General features: G+C 60.7%; 1 protein-coding gene across 7 annotated transcripts in view; it reads right to left on the bottom strand.

Moving 5' to 3' along the window:
* The window catches only part of LOC119254937 (contactin-4), a 470,837-nt gene that overhangs the window by 76,621 nt on the left and 372,629 nt on the right, over positions 1-21,587 (bottom strand). For all 7 annotated transcript variants that reach the window (XM_054694293.1, XM_054694319.1, XM_054694281.1 and 4 more), the window contains 4 exons: positions 20,389-20,573; positions 13,637-13,773; positions 11,647-11,776; positions 4,892-5,042 (listed from right to left, as the gene is read on the bottom strand). In XM_054694293.1, the coding sequence (XP_054550268.1) occupies positions 4,892-5,042; positions 11,647-11,776; positions 13,637-13,773; positions 20,389-20,573 (603 nt within the window). The remainder of the gene's footprint in view (positions 1-4,891; positions 5,043-11,646; positions 11,777-13,636; positions 13,774-20,388; positions 20,574-21,587) is intronic.

Here is a 21,587-nt window from a genome sequence, read left to right as displayed (position 1 = left end):
GTCCCCGGTGCCCCCCGCATGGTGCAAACACACCCGTTGGGGTCAACTGCACGCAGCACCCAGTGTCACCGAGTGGACCGGGAGGGGATGCCTATGGGCCCCAGAGCCCCGCAGGCAGCATCGGGTGATGGACATGGCGCTCTCGGCGCACTGGCCACGGGAAGCCAGCACCAACACCCAGAGACTGCCTCAGAGACCACAGGCGGTGAGCAAAGTGCCCGGTCAGGGCCCGGCCTGTGGTCTGCTACATTTCCAGCACCGCTCAGGCGGGTGGGCCTCCTGGGGGCTTGTCCCATGAGGATGCATCTTACAGCAGCCTGCGGCGTCACTGACCGGCTGCGCAGGATGACCCAGAGGCGTGGGGGGCTGAACGGTTTTTGCTGACGAGAGGGACTGAGTCTTTGCTTTGTTTCACATTAGAAGGCTTCCATGATATCATCACGTTGTCTGATGTGGGCAGGATGACAGGAGCACAAGATACTCCTCATCCTGGCGAGAGCAGGAGGCAGCGTCGTGTCCACTGAACACATGCTCATCTCTGATGCTGCGCCCTCACTGGGGCCTCACCAGCCCGCCCCCGCCCCGCCGGTGCCACACGCTGGGTACACAGAGCCCCAACGTGCTCTTGCAGATCATCTGGCAAAGGCGATCAGCGACACCAGGATGGGTATCTACTGGGAGGGACCTAACTAGCTCCAGCCAGTGGTGACCGAGACACGAGGACAGAACGACGCGCGGGAGACTACAGAGGAGCGGGCCTGGGCTCCTGCCCGCTGGCACTGCCCGCCGCGCCTGGCAGGCTTCTTCCCAAGAGAGCGGCGTGAGGAGGAGCCCAGGCTGCCGGTGGTCCCCGCCCGCAGGCACAGGCCGCCGGCTCCTGTGAGCACGCGGCCACATCACTCAGGGCTAACTGCTCTTAATTACATGCCACTCTGCTGCCAGCACCCCCGTGACTGCTTACCCCGGCTGACGACACAGCTATTGTCTCTGAACAAAGGCACCATGAGGTGGTTCAAGGACTTAATCCGCCTCTTCACCTAGTGGCTCCCAGAGTGCGCAGCCAGCCCTGGAGTCAGCCCCGGCTCCTCCCTGGCAGCCCCGAAGCCACTGCCACAGCCACCATCTAGTCCTGAATGCAGGACCTCCCGGGTCCCCCGGCTGGCCGCATCCGCTTCAGGAGGACGGTCTGGGAGCAGAGTGCTTTCCGGGGTCACACAGTCTATTCACTGGTGCTTTCCGGGGTCACAAGGCCCGCGTGCTGCAGCAGTGGAGGCCAAGCTCGTTCTGCTTCCAGCCAGGCTGGAGAGATGCGGCCTCTGGGCCCCAGTCCCGGTGCTGAGGATGGGGCTCAGCAGCCTCGGGTGGGGGTGTGCCCGGTGGTTCTGGGCCTCCCACCTGCCAGGCCTGGGGGACATCCCCTCACGCCCTCTGAGGCCTCCAGGAGGTCGAGACAAAACACAACTGGGCGGAGCCACTAACACTAACATCAACAAATGGGGTAAAAATGGAGCCACAGGCCCCGGGACGCAGATGACAGGAGCCGGAGTAGGAAGCACCCGAGGCCTCTGGAGCCCTGAAGTCCAAGGTTTCCACGAGTGCGTGAGGCACGGGATGTGGGCGCCCGTCACTCGGGCCTGAGGCTCCTGATGGCCCTGAGCCAGGCCACCCCTCCTGCTCACCCTGCGTCGTAGTGCCCGCCTGTGAGGGAACCCCAGGCTCTTCCCAGCTCTGCCTTTTCTGCTCCTGGCCTCCCTGCCCGGCCTCCGGCCCTGCGGCTCGGGTCTAAGCCCTTGGCCCTGCGCTGCCGTCCCTCCCTGGCTGTCCACGGGGGCCGCTGCCCATCACAGGGGCAGCATCCCCTCTATCACACGCCTCATACCTCGGGCGAGGACTGGCCAGCAGGTGGGTGCTGCCGTGCGGGGCGGCTCAGGCTCCCTGAGGCCCTGCCCTGGGCGGGGGAGCCGGGGCAGTGCTGCCCTGCCCGGGAGTCCCGGGCTGATGTGAGAACAGCTCGCACTCGGTTTCCAGGACCAGCCAGGTGACGAGGGCCTGGGCGCCAGGAAGCAGCCAGCAGAGGCGTGTGGGGGAGACGCTGGCCCGATGTTGCTGGGCTCCAAGGCAGGAGCCACATCATTATGGAGATGAACGGCCTCCAATTACTGCGAATCCGTAATGGCTCCCCCGGCAGAGTTCCTAGCAAGGCGCTGTGTGGCTCTGCAGTGGGGGAGCACCCGGGAGCACAGGCCGAAGACAAGGTGGGGGGTGTCACCCCCACCCCCTGCCCCAGCCTCGTGGGCACACACCTGGCTGTGGTGTCCGGTGCCCCCCATGACATGGCAGCTGTGGGGTGCCGGGACGGGGCGTCCCTCTGTGCAGATGCCTCTGGGAGGAGGTGGCTGAGGGCAGGGCCAGGTCCTTCGAGCAGCCGACAGAGCCCTGCCTGACACCCCATCGCGGCCGGTCACCCGCGTCCACCTCTGCCTGGCCCGCGTCCGTCCAAGAGCTCCGGGACGCAGGCCTTTATCAGAGATTCTGCTATTCTGTATTTTGATGTTTTTCTAACAGATCAAGTTCAAGCTCATCTGCCTCAAGTGCCTTCTGCCTAGAAACTAAAAGTAAACAAAATTATCAGCCGCATTCACTGAGGAGGTTTAATTGCTCAATTAGTCCAAATGAGATCCATGCTGGGAAGAGAAGGTGGGGACAGGCCTCCCCTGCGGCCGACGTCCTGGTGTGCGCCAGGCCCCGCTCCGTGGCTACCCTGCCCCGCCCGAGCCGGACCAGCGGCGAGAACCAGCGGCCGCCGAGTGCCCGGGGCCCACCCCCGGCGCAGCACGAAATAAAATGCCGGGAGGTCTCCAGGCGTGCGCACGCTGACACCAGACCAGGGACTCGGGCACTGCTTCCTGAGATGAGGTCGCCACACGATGCGGCAAGACGGGACCCGGGCCCCGGCTAACGCTAGCCACCGGGAGGCAGCCCAGGAGAGCAGAGTTAGGGCGCGCCGCGTAAGGCACGCTTCCGTAGCCGGCGTCTCCCCGGCCGCCGCGTCGTCATCTGTGGCTGAAACCCGCAGCGGTGACCGGGCCATGGGCTGGTGTCTCTGTGTCCGAGGAGCCTCAGAGATGTTGGTCCCTCCGAGGAGTGGCCGCGGCGACTGTCGGTCTCTCGGTCACAAGCCGGGGCCGTCTCCCCACTTCTCTGTCGAGTCTGCCCTCTCTCCTGCACTTCCGTGGGCGGGTGTGGAGGCGCTGCGTGAACCCCGTTAATCCAGCCAGCGCAGAGAACGGAAGCTGGAGGAGACAGCTGGGCAGAAAGCAGCCACCGAGGGGATAGAGACGGACTCTCCACACCGGGGTGCGGCTCCCAGGCGCCCGCAGCGCCGCCGCCGCTCAGGACGCGGGGGGCCCTGTCTCTAGGCCCCAGTGCCGAGGAAACGGGGAGCGTGAGCCCCGCCCGGGCAGAGCTTCTCCCACGGCAGCACCACCCTGCCAGGGGTGCCCCCGCCGCTGCGGCTTTCCAGGGTGGGGCGGCCCCAGCAGACCCCGCGCCTCCGGGGATGAGGAGCAGCCCTGCGCAGCCCAGGCCCCGGCCTGGGCTCATCTGCCCCATGCCCAGGCCCCAACCCCTTTGACACGCGTCTCTTCAACTATCGTTTAGACGATACGTTTTCTTCAGATCATTGTGAAGCGGGAACTTTTAACGTGTAGCCTCCCTCTAAGTGACGCAGGTGCCGCGGTCCAGCGACGTCTCCGTGCGCACCAAAAGCACGGCTCACCCAGGGATTCGGGGGAACGTTACAGTGCAGAAGGAGAGTCTGCACGGGGAGAACCAGGCTCGCGAGCACAGGCCGTCCCCAGCATGAATACACGCCAACCTTGAGAGCACTACACAGAATTTAAAAATTTATGATACGACAGAACCTGGGCGGGGACGTGTATTGTGAATTTAGTACGTGTGTGGCTCCACCGTCTAGAAACCACAGCAGGTTTGTTTGTGAAAACGAGGCAGGACAACATCATCAGCGCAATGACCTAATTTGCATATGCAAATCCAAAGGTGTACAGGTGTAATGTCAGAGACAAACACATTTTTACAGGCTTCCTCCTTGCATCCTGAGTACTTGACCTTTAGCATCAATTAAAATCAATATGTGTGCAGCTGGTAAATGCTACCTTATTTATGGGTGACAAACAGAGACTGAGGCATCACCACAGTTCTCTAATGATCCCACAGACCACAGAGGGCTGAGGCACACTTATAGGGGTGACAGCCGAGAATAGGTCTCAGAGGCACCTGCCATCTGGTGCCCCAGGACCTGGAGGCCCCAGACCACCTCTGTCTACACCATCAGCAGTGTGCAGTGTGCGTGTGATCGCTGTGCTGGAGAAAATATACAGCAAAGAGTTCAGATGTGGGGGGATCACACGGTTTTGTTTCAAAAAGACATGATTAGAATAGTCAAAGCCATGTTATGTGTAACAGGAGACTTGGAATTAACAGATACTTAGCTTCAAAAAGGGAGAGACTAGCAGGAGACTTAACTGCCAAGGATTTGGCAAAGACATGAAGTGTCACAGCAAAGACTGGGATGTATCTGTTTGTGCAAAGAGCCAGTAGGATAGGGAGAAGCAGGCAGGACTGCAAACACGCTCTCGGCTAAAAGAAGCAACTCTTCCCGCCCTCGCCGGGCAGCTGCCCCCACAGCGCTGCGCCTCAGGCTCTGGAGGCAGGATGACAGAGACCGAGCCTCTGCCTGCTCTTCAAGGCGTCCGTTCCAGGATTAACATTTAGCCTATGAAGAGCGGACCGACGAGCCCCCTCCAGAGCCAGGAGTAACTCACCAACAATCGCTGCCGCTAAGCACAGGCCGGCGCCTCGCCCGACGTACCTTTCATTTTCTCGCAGGACGTCCCTTCCCTTCTTCCAGGTGTAGGCTGGTCGGGGGGACGCTCTGGGCTTACACTCGATGACCACTTCGCCTCCCACTTTGACGAGAGTGACCCTTTTTAAGAGGGTTCTCGAAAAATCTGGGCCTGCAGCTGCAAGAGAATAGAGGAAATAAAACAATCAATTACCTCTGGAAGGAAAAAAAAATCCCTCCAGATCTTCCTTTCACCTAATTCTTTCTACAGTGTGCTTATTAGTGCCTTAGGCATGGAAGGGAGGAAGTTAATTTTTCTCTGAAGTAAAGGGAGCAGCACCGACAGTCTTGACTTGTTAAAATCTGCGGTGTGATTTGTGAGCGGGTCAGCACGGCGTGTGAGAGCCCAGCGTGGTGAGCCTGTGGCGAGGGGACAGACCCTCATCGCCCGATGGAGACTTTTCTTGTTAACAAAAAGATTCCACGTTCAAATGCACAAACATTTTTAAAATTCAGGGAGACACACGGGGAAGACCCAACAAGGGGATCAGCAGCGGCTCTCTCCGTCCCAAGCCTCTCCCCCACATCCCTGAGCCCCACCTTAAAGAGGGGTCTGCTCAGCAGCCTGCTCCCCTCCACCTGTGCCCCTGCCTCTGAGAAAACCGCTCACGAGCTCTACTGATGTGCTGAAAGCTTCACCCAGCTTGACAGCAAAGACGCAGTGGCGTGGAATGTTAAGGGCCTGATTTCTTTCCTGACACAAAAGATCTGTATCCTCAAGGAAAAAGTACTAAAAAACAAACATACAAAAAAACCTCTCAGAAAAAAAAAATCTCCATTTCTTATGAGTTAACTTAATTGGCTTAAAGTAGTCTAGGCCTCTTGGTGAGGAGGGATTTGGCTCCCGGAATCTGAACGTTACCATATTTAAAGCCCCAAATCCCCAGACTTGGGCCTAATGGAATTTACGACCTCAGACCATGCTGCATGTGGACTTTAAATACCAGCCACAAATTGCCTGAAGGCAGACAGGGAGAGGGAGAGGGAGAGGGAGGGAGAGAGAGAGAGAGAGAGAGAGAGAGAGAGAGAGAGAGAGAGTGTGCGCGCGCCTGTGCATGGCAGGGGTTAATTTCTTGACTGTACCAGAGCCCACATGGGAATGACTGCAAAAAATAAAACCAAGCGTCAGTGGAAGCGAGTTAATTTTTATTAAGTGCTTTTTGGTGGAATACTTCCAGTAATTGCCTAGAACGAAATAAAAACGGGAAGCTCACTTTTTAATGGAGTGATGCAGGCACACAGGCGGCGGGGCTGATGATGTGAAGGTGAAATCAAATAAATGAATCGAGTACACAAGTGATATCTCAATCTGTGTACCTCCGTTCACGAGGGGCCCTCAATCAGACAGTAATTCTATCCTAAGTGCAATTAATAAGCTGAGTGCATGGACAGATGTTTCTGCTGGAATGAGATAAATGCATTCCCAGCGTGATCTGCACAGTCGCATAATAAAATCGCAGCGTTCCACGAGGGAGGAGGCCAGGACAGACCCACTCGGGTTTTGTGTGATGAGAACACTAACAGAACCGACTGTCTGGGTAAACGTGTCAGCAAGATGAAAGGACAAGCTAAATCCCTAACACTAACACTGCACACCACACAACCCTTGTGTGCGTGCATGTGAGAAGACAGCGTGGTGGAAAAGGCCGCGTGGAAACGGCTCAACTATGAAATGAGTGAAAACCACAGGGCCGGGAGAACCATCCAGAAGCACTGCCCAAGGAGAGCTGGCGCCAGATGAGGGAAGAGGGAGACCGTGGGGTGCGTGGGGAGCGTGGGCGGGGAGCGCGGTTTTGCTTGGGGCGGGTGCTGAGCTGAGCTAGTGGGTTCTGGGTGTGGCTCCTGCAATTAGTTCCTGCAATTTGGCATAAACCAAGCCGGCTATTCTGCTGACACCATCCCCAGAGCCCGCCCCGCCTGTGCTTATTTGCAGTGCAAAGAACGTTCACTCTCATCCTAGGGAAACACCTGAATGGACATGTTTGTGTAAGGAAAACCAAGGCTCTGGGAGCTTTTTTAGACAGGGTATTTTGTGAGACAGAGTTACAAATCTGTAGCGCATAAGAAGCCCCTCTAAAAACCAGAGCTTTCGACACACATGTATTTTTATCACTTTAGGAAGACATTTTTCATCTGTTCAGGAGGAATCCTGCAGTTGCATCTGAAATGAGTTTACATAAATCAAACTCTGTCCAACATACGGGCGGATCTGTCAAGAAACTATGCCGCTTGTACAGGGCTTGGAACCCACGAGGTGGGCCACACAGGCGCAGACGCTGCCGTCGCGAGCCACCCGCGCGGGGCCTGGGCCTGCGCTCCCGGGGCTGTCCCGGAGGGAGGCGGCTCCTCCTGGATTCCACACCCGGACGCCTCTGCTGACTCCGCTGAGAGTCGCGACCCGCCGCGTCCACCCGCTGTCCTAGCCCTGAGAAGCCTCCCGGCCTCCCTTGTCGCACTTCTAGGGTAGAACCGCCAGCCTGCAGCCATTTTTGAGCCTGGCCCCGAGAGTGGTTTTCCCGACGTTCCCCCATTTTGTGAGCACCGCTGGAGCCTGTGTCCTCTGCGTCCATGCTGCTTGGAGCACCGGCCTGGGGCTTGCTGTGCGTGGGACTCCCAGCCAATGAGCCTGTAATAGCTGCCACAGAGTGGCCGGCGCCATCCCCAGGTCGGTGGCAGCAGGGCCACTTCAGGGGGCACTCAGTGTGCACTGACGTGGGGCTCCCGGGGTCCTCCACACAGGAGCAATGCTGCAGTCCCAACCACCTGCGCTGGGTCCTGCGCCTGCACTACCTGGGCTGTCCCGGAGGCAGGCGGCGCCTCCAGGATCATACTCCCAGGGAGACCAGAGAGAGTCCCCCCGGCTAAACCGACGCGCTCCCCACGCCCGCCGCTAGAGGGCGCTGCTCTCTCAGCGTTAGACTGCGGCCACCGAGGGCCTCCGGGGGTGGAAAGGCGGCTTTTTATTATTCATCCATGATCTCTGACACACTAACCTCCCATTAGCCGCAGACGCGCGGGGCTGAGAGCCTCTCTGCGACTTTCAAGGGTTTGTTTTTACTTAACTAGATGACTCCTGGTCACATGTCAAGGGTATTTTAAGTGGCCACAGAAGCCTGGGAAACAAATCTGTGCCCTGGAGTCACTTCTCAGGAGACGGCGAGACGCCGAGTCCCTCCTGGATGCGCAGCGCCAGGCCTTGCCGGGAAGGGCACCTGCCGCAGGACGGGCAAGGAGAGCTCCTTCTCTGCCTGCCCAGGCCTTCTCGGCCGGCCGGTCTGCAGGAACCGCGCTGGGTCAGCCCGTGGACGGAGGCCAGGAGGCGGGTATTTCAGAAGTTCAGGATGGCAGATTATGTTAACGTTTACCTAGTGTCTTTAGTAAGCCCTAATTCCATAAAACGATGCCTACAGTGCATTGATTCGGGGGTTCTGCTTCGAAGGAGGTCTTGCTGGCGTCAGATTTGAAAAACCCCAAACTCCCTGGCATGCCGAGCAGAACACTTGGAGGCTGGAGAGGGTGGGCAGGCTCCTCTTTGCAGGCCCATCTTTCCAGGCCGGCTGACTGACGCCAGCCCCTGCCCAGGGAGCCAGGAGCAGGAGCCCTCCACGAAGCCCCGAAGCCCGGGCTCTTTCCCAGCCCAGCCGCGGGCGCCCACGCCTGCTGGGTGCCGTCCAGTTCCCGAGGCTGCTCCCCAGACCCGCCTCCTGCTCCTCCAGGAAGTGAGTGGGCGATGGAGGTTGTACTTGCAGTCCCAGGCGACCTGCTGAGCTGGAGGGGGCCGCGCTGTGCACAGGTGCTGGGCCCGGGAGCCCGCCTGCCGCCTGCCCCGCCCACGGCTGCTCCCCACGTCACCGGGGACCGGGTGCGGGGAAACACCTTACAGCAGGGGCGCACACAACCTCTCGTGGGAAACACAAACTCTTGATTCTGAAACAGTAACAAGACTCCCCAAGGCTGCCAAACTAGCAGGGAGGGTCCTTCGCCTGCCCCCGGGGCTTCCCAGGCGGGGTTCTGCGCTGTCTCAGGTCTCAGCATCATGGCCTGCGGGGCAGGGGCTCTGGCCGCTGGCACAGTGGGGATGTCCGGGTCTGTTAGCGCCGAAAGAGCCTGCGGTGCCTACGCTGAATTCGGGACATGGAACTCGCCCTCACCGGCCAGCATCCGGGGCTGACGGGCAGCAGGACGGAGGATCTCCGGTTGTAAAACGGGGCGCCTGCCCTGACAGCGAGTGAGTGTCCTTGCAGTGGGGTGTGGACACTGGCTTGACCATGCCTAACCCAGAAGCAGCTTTTCCTGGGACTGCTGCTGGGCTCCGTGTCAGTCTGGGGGGTCCTGCCAGTCTGGGGGGGTCCTCTGGCCCTGGCATGACCCTCAAACACCATTCAGGACCTGAGGGCCCAGTGAGAGAGAGGTGCAGGCGTGAGCCACGACCTGGCTACCTGGGCATGTCTTCAGATGATTGGCTCGCAAATTAGAGGGACATTCAGGCCCATGACAGCTGCCTCTTGGGGCGTCTCGAGTTCCCCTCTGCTGGGGGGTATGACCCCAGCTCCTTGCTGAGCCAAGGACACGCGCCAGGCGTGCTGTGCGGCCAGGCTGGTGAGAGGGCAGGGCCGCCAGCCTTGAGGCGGGCACCCTGGTCTCGGGAATGGGGGGGTCATGCTCCCGACCCCAGATTCAGATCTGGCATCTTCACAAGTCGTTGCCCCTTCTTCCAATGTCGGGGCGGGGAGGAGGGGTTGCCCCGTCTCACCGCTGGTGCAGACACCAGGTCCCCGTCCGGCCGCGTGCGCTGACCCAGGGGAGGCCACGGCCAAGGGCTTCCGTGCCTCGGTGTCACTTTAACTTCGTTTCTCCGCTCAGGTCAGCGCCGGCGGAGTCTACCACGGGTAACACCGCGTCCGCTCTGTGGCCGGGAGTCCAACGGTCCCTGCTTCTTGTCCTACAAACACCGCGACCTGCAGCGCCGGGGTCACGGCGTGGCCGGACGAGCCCCCAGGGCCTCTGCGCCCTCAGAGTCCACTGTCTTCACCCTCATTCTCGCGAGAGGGACGCTGGGGTCACCCGGTGATGTAACCGCTCTGCGTGGCCCTGGTGGCATGAAGCCTCTTCTCCAGGATCCCCTGAAACTGGCCCCGAGTTGGTGTTTCACACCAGGGCACACTCGCCCGACCCGCTGCTGGTGCTCGACTCAGGAGTGTGGAGACGCGTCCAGGCTTCTGCATGTGAGAGCCGCGGACATCCCTGTGGCCGAGCCTTGTTCAGGCTCCTTCCCGCTGGTCTGGAATATCCCTGGGCCTATTTTGTGTCCAAATAAAAACTATTTCTCAGGGCCCGCTGACCACCGGCCATCAGTGGCCACTCCCACAGTCCCGGAGCCCGGGGACCCCGTCCTGCCTGCACGCTGGATGGTGGTGGGACGACTCGGCCTTCCCCCTGCCCCGGCTCTCGGCTGGCACCCGGGGGCAGCATCGAGAACTGCCCTGGATGGCACAGCTCTGACCGGAAATGGGTCTTGGGCCTTGCGCCCAGAAAGGGTGGGGCGGCTCAGGGGGCTGCGCGAAGAGTCATCACCGGGGAACAACACCCATGACCCCAAAGGGTACCTTAGAGGCGAAACGTTGGCTTCAGGGATGGGGCTCTGAGCCGAGCAGACGATGTTTCTGAAAATGACACTGACCGTTCCTCTGAAAGGGCCCCTCCTGGACGACCGGCCGCATCTCCTTTCCATGGAGAAGGACACACTGTCTCGTGGGCCGTCCCGGGTCCCCCACAGTCCTGGTCTCTCACAAAGCACCTCGTGAAGGCCCGGCGGGCACCCCGCACGCTGGCCCTCTCCGGGTGCACGGGGGCTGTCCGTGCTGTCACCTGATTTCTTTTTGAAATTTTCTTGCTTTCTCCAAGAAATGCCAAAGTCAGACGAAGGTTTCTCCGTGAGCTACACACAAGCTCGTGGCCCAGATTATTTTGTTTTTAATGCCCTAAAGTTTCATCAATCCACTCAGGCGATGTTTTCACTTACTCACTTATCAATTTCCTTTTAAAAACACTCAGCGCCATCACTCAGCACACGCGTGTTCTTGCATTTGCTCGGTGTTTGCCGGGCGTCCGCCATGTCCCGGGACGGGCACCAGGACGTCACAGGGGCTTCCAGTGCAGCGGAGAAAAGGGAATGTGAGGTTGGGAGGGAGGGGACACGTCTCCAGCAGGAGGCACTTGCTTGGCCTGCCTGGGCGCAGCGGGGAGCAGGCCTGGAGAAGGGGAGGAGCGGAGCGGGGGACATGCCGTGGGGCGCTCTCCATGGCGGGCAGAGGGAGAACAGGGGTGCGGAGCTCCGCCCCGGAGGGGCAGGCAGGAAGGGCCCGGCTGAGGACGCTGGTCCTGGCCAGAGTCTGGAAAGCCCAGGGTGCAGGGACGCGCCCCTCTCTGCCAGCTGTTCCCACAGCCTCTCCCGACCCGTGCTGCTCCTCCTTCCACGCTGAAGTCTGCACCAAATCAAAGCCTTTCTTCTGCTTGGCTCAGTTTAGAGGCGTGGTCGGTGCAGGAATACAGATGAGGCGGGCGGCCCCCCCGGCAGCCTCACAGGCTCCTCTGGAAAGCCCCCCTCCCGCGCGGGTGGAGAGCAGCCGTCTCTGCCGCAGGGCTCGGGCAGACCGTGCGTGGCAAAGCTCGAGTCAGTGAGCGACCCGAGTGCGCCTCTCCCCCTCCAGCCGCAGACTCACCTATCACGCTGAGCTCCGCGCTGGCCAGGACGACGCCGTGCTGGTTCTCGGCCACGCACTGGTACATGCCGGCGTCCGACAGGTTCACGCTGCTGATGTTGAGGGTCCCGGGCTCCATGCGAACCCTGTCCTGTGACAGAGAAGGGGGCCGGACCCGTGACCTCCCGCCGCCGGGCCCTCCGGGCAGTGTGGCGGTGAGTTAGATCCCCGGGACTTCGCGGGAGGCACATCGCCACCCGATCAGCAATTTACATAACATGATCTATTTATCTGTCAGCCACATTGGTGGCAGGTCAGATGCGAAACTCGAACATCGGCTGGTAAATGGAATTTAAATTGTAGGACTCTCTTGAGTTCTCATTGATTTCAGAGCGAAACCTTTCAGCGGCATGTCCCCGCTGAATAGATGAACTTGAAATTTAAAATGCCTTTTCACTCTGAGTTTGTGCTAACTGCGGGGCAGGGTGGGTGGAGACACTAGCGGATTCTCCACTTAGAGCATTGAGCCGCGGGAACTCTGGGCAGGCCACACTTTGAAGGTTAACAGGCCTGCGGTCTTCTCGGAGGAAACAGAGGCAAATATTTTAATATTCATTGTGGTTTATAAAAAAGGAACAAATAAGTACCAATAATTAAGGTTCCCTTCCTCTTGGGGTGCACGCGGCCCCCACGCAGACCCTTCTGGTGGGACCATCTGGACAAGCCCCGCTCCCCCCGTTTGGTCAGCCTGAGGGTGCGGGAGGAGCCTCAGCAATTCTCCTGAGCACCGGGGGGAGCCACTGAAACAGGCGAGCTAAAGGCAAGCAGGTGCTCTGTCTGCCTGGGGGCGAGGGTTAGCTGGCAGCCCCTCAGAAGCTTCATCAGCCCCAGAACTCCAGGCCCTGCAGCCAGCCAGGCGCGGAGGCACCCTGCCTGCCGCTGCCCCGGCCCACAAGATGGACACGGGATAGCAGGCTCCCGGGACGGACCGGGGCTGGGGGGCCCGCAGGTGGGCACCTGAGTGTCCAGGGCCCTCACCCTCCAGGCCTTTGAGCAGCAGCCTGCTCCGAGCTTTTATTTCAGTAGTTGCATAAGCTAAGATTTGTATGATGTTTCTTTTCAAAAATCCATTTCTGCATCTCTCCAAAGTGCCTGATCACTGCTCTGACGAAGCTCCTTCATTTGCCTCTTGGGCCCCACAAGCCAGGCTCAGCCCCGCGTCCTTCCTAGAATGGCCTACAGTTGCTCGTCTTCCTCCTGTTGTTGGAACCTTAGTGAAGGCCACCTCCTCCTCCTGCCCTGGGTCTCGTCCAGAAACACATCTGCTAGGGGCCTGGGGCCTGATCCCCGGGAGTGCGATACACTAAGCTCTGTCTCAGGGCTGGGGGTCACGGCCCGGGCCTTCCTGCCTCCCCCAGCCGCAGCACCCTGGTCAGCCAGGCATCGTTGGGGCTGCTTTTCCCATGGGGTACCAATAGGTGGGGGGGTGGCCTACACCCGAAGACACAGCACCCTGTTTCCAGAGAGGAAACAGGCTCTCTGGAGCCCGGCCAGCCACCACCTGGCATCTGCTCTTCCTGTTTCATCGGCGTGATGAGCCCGCGTGCGAGTGTGTGGCCACGGTGTGTGCAGGGGGCGGGCGGGCGGGGGGCGGCTGTGGGGTGGCGCCCTTGCCGCGCCGTGAGGGCAGACATCTCCTGGGAGAGGAGTGTGGGCCAGCCTGCCCCCCGTGGGTCTCAGCGCCGACCTGTGTTGCAGACCTTCCACCACATCCCCTGCAAAGCCCAGGTGACCCGGCGGGGAGGCTCCCGCGCAGCCCTGGGCGGGACCAGGCGAGCCCTGGCCTTACACACACCCCGCACTGACCAGCGGCCTCGGCTGCCCCTTCCACTACCCACGGCATTTGGTTGCGTGTTATTTTGGAAACAGCTCACCATCCCATCTCCATGGCAACGAGGCCACATGAAGCGTCACCGTCACCCCGAGCCACAGTGATGGTCGGTCGGCTTACCCGAGCCAGCAGCGGCTCCCCGTTCTTCAGCCAGCGGTACGTGGGCCGCGGCCTCCCGCTCGCTCTGCACTCCCAGAAGACGTCCTCCTCCATGGCCACGCGGACGTCGTTTATCACCTGGATCCAATTAGGTGGAGCTGCAGCGGGTCAAGAGCAGAGAGAGGCCACTGTCGGCGTGTGTCAGGCCAGCCGGTCCCCCGCGATCTTGGCAGGGGACTTCGGCAGGGCCTGCTCGGGGCTGCGGAGGACGCTGCGGCCTATGGGCGGTGAAGGGCCTGGGTGGGGGCCTGGGGGATTGGCGTCCTCGTCACTGAGGGCAGGATGAATAGGGTGGGCCCCGTGGGACCACCCCGCCTTTGTGTGGCCCCCCTCCCCCTGCAGGGGCTGACCCTGCGCCCACCACTCCTCCTGGGCCGGGCTTGGTTTCCTGCCGACACAGTCCACTCCCTGATCCCTGCACAGCTTGAGGGGCCATGGGGCACGTTCACAGCCATGGTGCAGGGCGAGGGCAGCTCCCACAGGTGCCTGGGATGCCCATAGGCCCCCCTGGTGGAAGAAGCCCCTGCCGAGCCCCAGCGCAGACAGCAAACGGCCCTGCAGCCTGGCCCCGCCTGCCCGGAGAAGCTGTGGGAGCAGGACACGTCCCTGGTGGACGGCTGAGGCTGCCCAGCCTCGCCCACTGTAGGGCCCCCCACGTGCCGAGGACAGTCCTGGGGCTCCTCTCCCCGCCAAGACGCTCATTACCCTTTTATTTTAAACTGTTGACTTACTCTAAATAGACAGTTACCCACAGAATGTGGCCCTAAAACCTCAAATCCCCGCATAAATGCTACGTTTTTACTAGAACCTTCTCCCTGCCCACCACCCATGGCAGGAGCTGCAGGCCCAAGTCCCATGCGGCCCGCACGGCCCCACCGCCCAGGCCAGGCCGCAGCTCCCTGCTCCGGGGAGGCCGTGCTGCCTTGCTTTGTTCTTAATGGAGACAAAGACACTGTCCAGTCTGCGTCCCCAGGAAGTCCCCACATGTATCCGTCCCGGCTGGAGCCCATCTCAGGCTTGGTAGCGGGTGTGGGTGTCGTCTGGAGGAGCTGTCCCTGGCGCCCGGGAGGCCGTCTCCTGTTGGAGCCCCCCAAGGCATGCAGTGCTGAGACAAGGAGACCACGAAGGTCATGGCTAAAAAACGGATCAGCCTGGGCGGGAGGACCGGCGCGTGGACAGATGGGGCTGTTCTTTCTTGAGTCTGCAAAGCTATGTCTGGGGGACAGACTAGATCAGAAAAAGAAACAGACCTGACGGCGCAGAACCTTGGCGGGGAACGTGTGCCCGGACGAGGCCAAAGGCTGAGAGCATCCTCCCTGTCTGGTAACTGCCCGGGGGGCGGGGGGCTGCTTGAAGCAGTGAGCACGAGGTGCACCAGGCACTCGGGACGCTTGAGCACGAACGCGAGGCCTTGCGCCCCTGGCTCCCGCTTAAACTCTATCTTGTGTCTGTCATTTCTTGGTAATTTCCACGGCTCAATCGGATTCCTCTCTCAGCCCTGCTCACCGGAGCTGGTCTCCGGCCGCCTCCCGCGGCGTCGCTGCACAATGGTGCCCACCACGCGGCCTCCAGGGCAGAGCTGGCAGCGCCGTTTAATTAAAAGATGCTGCTCAATATTCCTCCCTTGCCTCTCGGTGGGCTGATCCGGGAGTCGTCATTCTGAGAGGCGCCGGCGCATCCGTCATGTCATTTAAAAGGAGATGACGTGTGGCGCCGGCCGGGTCGCCCCTCCTCGCTGACCCGCGGCCGGGAACACACCCCACAGGTGGGCAGCCGGCGGAGCCCTCGAGGGTCCCGGCTTCTCCCTTTGCTGCCGGTGAGCGATTTCACGCTTTTCAAAGAGCAAAACCCAGTCTCGCCAGCGCGGGCTGCTGGGCTGACGCATCACTGCCCGGGGAGGCCGAAGCGGACCTTGGCAAAGCGAGGCCCTGCCCCATCCTCCCGCCGCTGAGGCCAGGGAGCTCAGAGGTCCCTTCCACCCTCTGCCCAGGACGGGCGCGGCCGGTGGGGCCGACGGCGGCCATCATGGCACGTTCAACCTGGGGCACAGCGGCCCCCCACAGCGTCCATGCAACGAAAGGCAACAAGCCGAGCTGCAGGAATCCGTATGGAATATTACCAGCTCAGCCGACTTTTCAAAGAGAGCGAGGGGGAAATGCAAGGGCAAGTGTGACTTACGAAGCAATGTCAAGTTGAAGTTAAAAAGGAAACATCAAAACCGCGTGCAGAGACAGATTTCAATGCCATGGATTTCCTGTAACACTTGGGTTTTCTTTCAAAACCAGAGGAAGCGGGAAGCGAGGCCTTGTGTTCTGAAAAAAAAAAAAATCCCAAGAAACAAAAAGAAGCTGGTGCAGGAAGGACGCCTGAGAGGGCCTGGCCAGCCCTGGCGAGGTGCTCACTGACCAAACGCTTGCAGAGGCTGCGCTTCCTCTCCCGGCAGGCGAGGCGGTGGCGGCCGAGGGGCGCCCGGCAGCTCCTGAGCAGCCAGGTGCGATCGGCAACGCATGGGTCTTTGCGGGCACCGGCAGGGCCTGTCTTTGCTGTTGAAGTCAAGCCAGTCCAGAGAAGCCTGATTCAAAGCGATGACGCACGTCCCACCAGAAGCGCTGTCTGGTCAGTGGCCCCCAGGAAGGGGGTCCGGATCCACAGCACAGGGGGCCACGGCGCCACGGAACGCGCACGCAGACGGGCTGTTCGGAAGGGAGAGGGCGGCCCTGAGCGGGGCCCATGCTCCCGGGAATGCACATCACTCCTCGCTTCTTCGGCCGCCTAGTTCCACCCCCTGGATGACACCAGCCCGTCTCCCGCAGCGTGTTGCAGGCCGTGGTGTCTACCTCGTGCCCAGGTTCCCCTGCACCAGCACCCTCCTGTCTCAGCACGGCCCTGGGCAGGCGAGCAGCGGGATCGCTCTGGAAGGGGCTGCATCTCCATTCTCTCCCGTGGACACACGTGGAGCCACCAGCTGCACGGAGCGAAGCACACTCCCGTGCTGGGACACCCGCCCGGCCATTCCTGTTCTTTCAAGGTCTGAAGCAGAAGAACCCCTCACCCAAGGCCACCTCAGTCTTGTCCTCACCCCACTCAGCAGGAGGCTGCATGGCCACGTGGGGACTTGACCCCCGCCGCTGCGAGTCTCTGGGCTCAGGAGCAATCTCCTCGTTGCCGTCTTGTCTTCGGTAAAGGGCCTCGGGGGCCTGGGTTTCCGCCGGCTCTCAGCTGCTCCGGGGGTCCCAGCTCAGGGAGCCGGGAGGCGCAGTCACCAATTTCTCTCCCTCCCCCGAGTCATTCCTTTCTTCATTCCCCCTTTCTGTAAATAAGCCCTTTGCTAACCTTTCTGCGTGTGCCTGCGGCTGAGCCTCAGGTAAGTCCATTTGTCGTGCACGCTGAGGCCCACAGTCAGGCCACCCGCGCACATCAGGCTGCCGGACACTGTCATCGCACAGCAAGGCCATGGCTGGCCGTAGCTCCCGTCCCCCAAGTTACAGTTTGGGGTGATTATCTCTCTGGGTCTTATTTTCTTATAAAAAGTAAAGGGCTGTCCCCGGCAGGCCCCTGCACCTCACTGTTGCCTAACGGGAGACGTCCTCACGCCTGCTAGCGAGGGCCGCCGACCCCCGGCTTGGGGCAGGCTCTCCTCACGCACCCACCCAGAGGCCGGTGCGGGCCCGTCTGTGGGGGAGGAGGTGACTGTGCCGGCAGGATGGGGTGGGAAGGCAAGCAACTATCCTGCGAATTAAATCCGTTCGCTCCTTCCCCTCCTTTCTTCAGGATGATGACTTCTCGTCTGCTTTGTGTCGCTGTCTGCAGTGCGGACACCATGGCACGCAGCCCTGCCCAGAGAGGCAGGAGGGCCTGGGCCTGCTGTGGCTCACCTCAGCTCCCTCTGCCCCTGGAAGCAGCTCCACAGCTGCCCGGGGACCCTGCCCGGCTGCATCAGCCCTCCAAGCCCTCGGCCCACCCTGGCCCCACAGCACAACCCCCCAGGCCACGCCCCATCAGTGTTTGGCATTTTAATACAACTGCAGGCTGTTTCACGGCCCTCGAGCCGCAGGACCTGCCTGCCCTGGCACCTGCAGTCCAGCTCTGCTCTTACCACGCAGACTTAAATCAGCACAATCTCTGCAGGGATCAGCTTCCTGATCTAGAATGTGGGTCACATCAGGGAGGACATGAGAAGTCTTTTGAATCTAACTCCAAAATACACCCCGAGTCTCTCATTTCCTCTCCTTCCGAGAGTCCCAGCCACCGCCCAGGCCCAGCTGACACCCTGAGCCACTCCCTGCGCCACTCTGGCTACCTCCTCACCACAAAGCACCGAGGAATCTTTGAAAAGGAATCAGATGGAGTCACCCCCAGGCTTAACATTCTCCCACGGTGTCCCAATGCACTCAGACAGATTTCCAAACTTGGCTTGTAGGGAAAGCAGAATGCGCAGCCTCCTGCTTTCTCACTGGGCCTGAGGCACCCGCTTCCCAGCCCCAAGTCACACCAATGGAGTCGTTTCCTGCCTCAGGGCCTTTGCACATCTCTCTGCCCCAGGACCCCCTGGAGGGCCGGCTCCTTTCATGCTTTGGCTTCAGCTCAGAAGTCAATTCCCTGAGCACCAATCTGATGAGCCCTCCCCCAGCTCCTAGATGTTTTCTATCCTAACTTATATTCCTAATTATCTTCTTCATAATTCTGATCACAACATGCAATTTTCTAGCTCATGTGTTTGTGCAGTCGTGTATCTCCTGTCAGCGCCTCGGGAAACACAAGCTCCTTCAGGGCAGGGATTTGTCTTACTGCCCGGGTGCCTGCCGCGTGGTCGGCAAGAAAAAAAAAAAATTGTTGAACAAATGAATAATATATTTAAGTCATTTTGGAAAAACTCGCACTTCATACCCTTAAAAATAAACAGACCCAATTTTAGGAAATGTTTTAGGCTAAAAAATGTCCAAAAGGCAGACTGAAACTAGGCCACGCTGGGCAGGGAGGCTTGCGGAGCGCTGGAAGCGGCTCGTCCCAGCCCTGCCGGTCTGGATGCCGCAGCCACGAGCAGCTCACAGGAACCCTCAGACAGTCGCGGGGCGCAGCACCAACCAGGGCTCCCCAGCCTGTCGGAGCATGCCCCAAGCCTCTGAAGGGGGCCAGGTGGCCTCAGCGCCAGAAGGACAGTGGCGTGGTGTCCAGGCAGCGCTGGGCACACAGCTGTGGCGCCGAGGGGCACGCGGGGGTGGGAAGCGTCACACCCACCCACTCCTGGTTACGAAATTCCCAGGCCTTCCCAGCACGCTGAAAACAGGTATTTCCCTTACAAGAAAATCATGAAAGGGCAGATGGCATCATTCATTCGGTCGCGCATCTCAAACAACAGGACCCACTGGCGCGGGATGGGCAAGTGCAGGCAACCAACGAAGAGGGAAGGAAGGTGGCCTGACCCGGCCACTCCCAGGCGGCGCCTCCCTGACTCACGGGGCTAACTTAACACTGGTGAGAGAGACGCAGCCCAAGTGCTTGAAAAGGGCGACAGCACCTCACAGGCCAAATCTGCAGCCTTGCGGCTCTCAAACGTGGGGGCTTTTGAATGTGTGCCCCCTCAGATAAGGGGGCAGCTGCCAGAGCGAAGGAGGAAGCAGGGCACGCTGTCTCCCGTGGTGGGGCTCGTCCTGTTGCTGTCGAAGGACAGGAGCGTTAAGGGGGTGCAGATGACTCAGACAAGGGCTGCCGGGTCACCATGTGGAGTCCTTTCTAGAACCTTCTGTGCTCTCCCACCAGGCCAGCTCAGATGTGGGGAGTCCGCAGGCTGGGCGTCGCGTGGGGGAGGCCGCTAACGGCTGGCTGGTGCTGGAAACCTCCACTGGCTTCCAATCGCTCTTCCTAAGTCCCTCTCATGACGAGTCAACAAAATCCTTTGGTCGGATCTTAGAACCAAACTGCCCTGCAGAACTGCCGAGAGAAACGACTCTCGTGGCACCGGTTACCCGAGTGACGGGCGTGCAGAGCAGGGCCTGGCTGGCCCCAGAGAAGCGCTCGTGGCGCCCACACACGCTACTGTGTGCTTGAACCGCTCTGGGTAACGTCAGTCCACGACGCCTCTCTGCAGTGCCCAAGGCTGGTGGGGTTCAGACCAGCTCCAGTTCGCGGCACTCAACCTGCTTTCTAAACGCCTGCCCAAGGCAACCTTTCCCAGACTCCCCTTCGCTGCCCTAACGGGGTGTCCGAGGCCGGCGCCACCCTCCCATGTGCTTGCCGTGTCCGTCGGGTTGGGTGGGGAGGAGCGGCTGCAGCGGGGAGTCTCGGGGTGAGGGGGCTCGTCGAGCTCCACTCTGGCGAGAGCTAAATTTGGACCCCACGCACTTGGAAGCGCCGGCTGCACATCAAATTGCCCCAGAGAGGAGCGTCCCAGCGGAGGACACAGCCCGAGTCAGAGCCCCAACGGGGACGAGCGGACGCCCTGCCCGGCACGGAAACGGCTCCTGCGTCAGGCTCACAACCGGACAGCTCCCGCATGAGCCCGCACCGGGCCACCCCAAACACACGGTCTCATTGCCGCCCTCTGCCTGTCCGCACCCTCGGCCCCCACCCTCGCGCTGCACCCCAGGGGATGCTCTTTCGGTGCAGACCCAGGCCCGACACAGGCTGCGCCCTCCCCAGCCGGGGCGAGCTCCGGCCTGCGGATTCACCGCGCAGAAAGGCGCAGGCGGCGGGAAACCGGAGCCATGACTCACCGTAAAAGGTCAGCTGGCCCCTCGCCACGTTCCTCCCGCGCAGGTTCTCGGCCACGCACTCGTACAGGCCGGCGTCCTCCTGCTGGAAGTTGGGGATTTCCAGAATCCCGCCGGTCTCCCGAATCCGCGCCTTCCTCGCCATGGCCTTCCCGTCGGCTCTTCTCCAGAGGATAGCCGGCACCGGGCTGCCGGCAGCGAGAGCAGGGGGCGCCGATGAGACGGCGGCGCGCCCGAGAACCTACGCATCCGCCCCCCTCTTGGATCCCAACTCACGCTGCCCGGGCAGGGCGGCCAGGCCCCACCCGCCCGCGCCGTCCCTCCCCTCCCTCAGCCCTAAGTGAGGAAACCAGCTTCCGCGTGAGGTGCCGCTGAGACTTTGGGGATTGTTCTGTTTACCTGTTTTTATATTTAAATACTATATTTTTCCCCCTAGAGCATTTGTTCTTTCTAAGCCGTAAATGTGAAGGCTGCAATGCCCGCACACAGGCGGCGGGTGAGGACGGCGTCCTGCCGCTCTCCTCACAAGGAGGTGAAGTGGGCTCGCCCCCCGAGTCTGGGGCGTGGGGGTTCTCTGGTGACTTTGACCCCGGAACCAGGCAGACGTGATTCTGGTCTGGCTCAGAAGTAAGCAATGGGCAGCTGCTACTTTCTGCCTCTTGGCACATCCCCTCTGTACCCTCATTTGGGGAGCAGTTTGGGGGGAATTGTTACTGAAGTAGTGAGGTAAGGGAAGAAGCAAACTGGGGGTTCCGATGTGCTCGGAGGCACCCTGCAGCTCGGGGGCCTCTGTCTAGGCTGGCGGGAGCAGCGCGGGGCAGGCTTGAAGACCGCAGCTTCCCAGCAGGGGACACACCTAGTTCCTTACTTGTTTTTCACAAAAACACAGAGAGAAGCAGCTAGACTGAAGACTTGCTCATCTCTGGAAAACCTGACTGGCATTTAAAAAATCAAAGGCATCAACTCGACTCTCCCTGCATTAGGAGAATTTCGGGTCACTAGCCAGACACTAAGGGGAGTGGGGGGGCTCTGTTCCACCCCCCAGGGACCCCTTCCCCGGGGTGTCCGCTGCTAAGGCCGCAGAGATGCGCATCTCCGCAGCTGGCTGTGGCGCTGCAGGCTGGAGGGGCTCATGCGGGATCTCCTGTGCTCACCCCAAGCTCTTCAAGCGGCCTGAATGGGGTTGAGACCATCTCGCCCGC

Source organism: Talpa occidentalis, unplaced genomic scaffold (assembly GCF_014898055.3).
Source record: "Talpa occidentalis isolate TD23 unplaced genomic scaffold, MPIMG_talOcc4v2.1 talOcc4.10, whole genome shotgun sequence".
Classification (NCBI taxonomy): Eukaryota; Metazoa; Chordata; class Mammalia; order Eulipotyphla; family Talpidae; genus Talpa; species Talpa occidentalis.
This window is presented reverse-complemented; position numbering and strand designations above follow the sequence as displayed.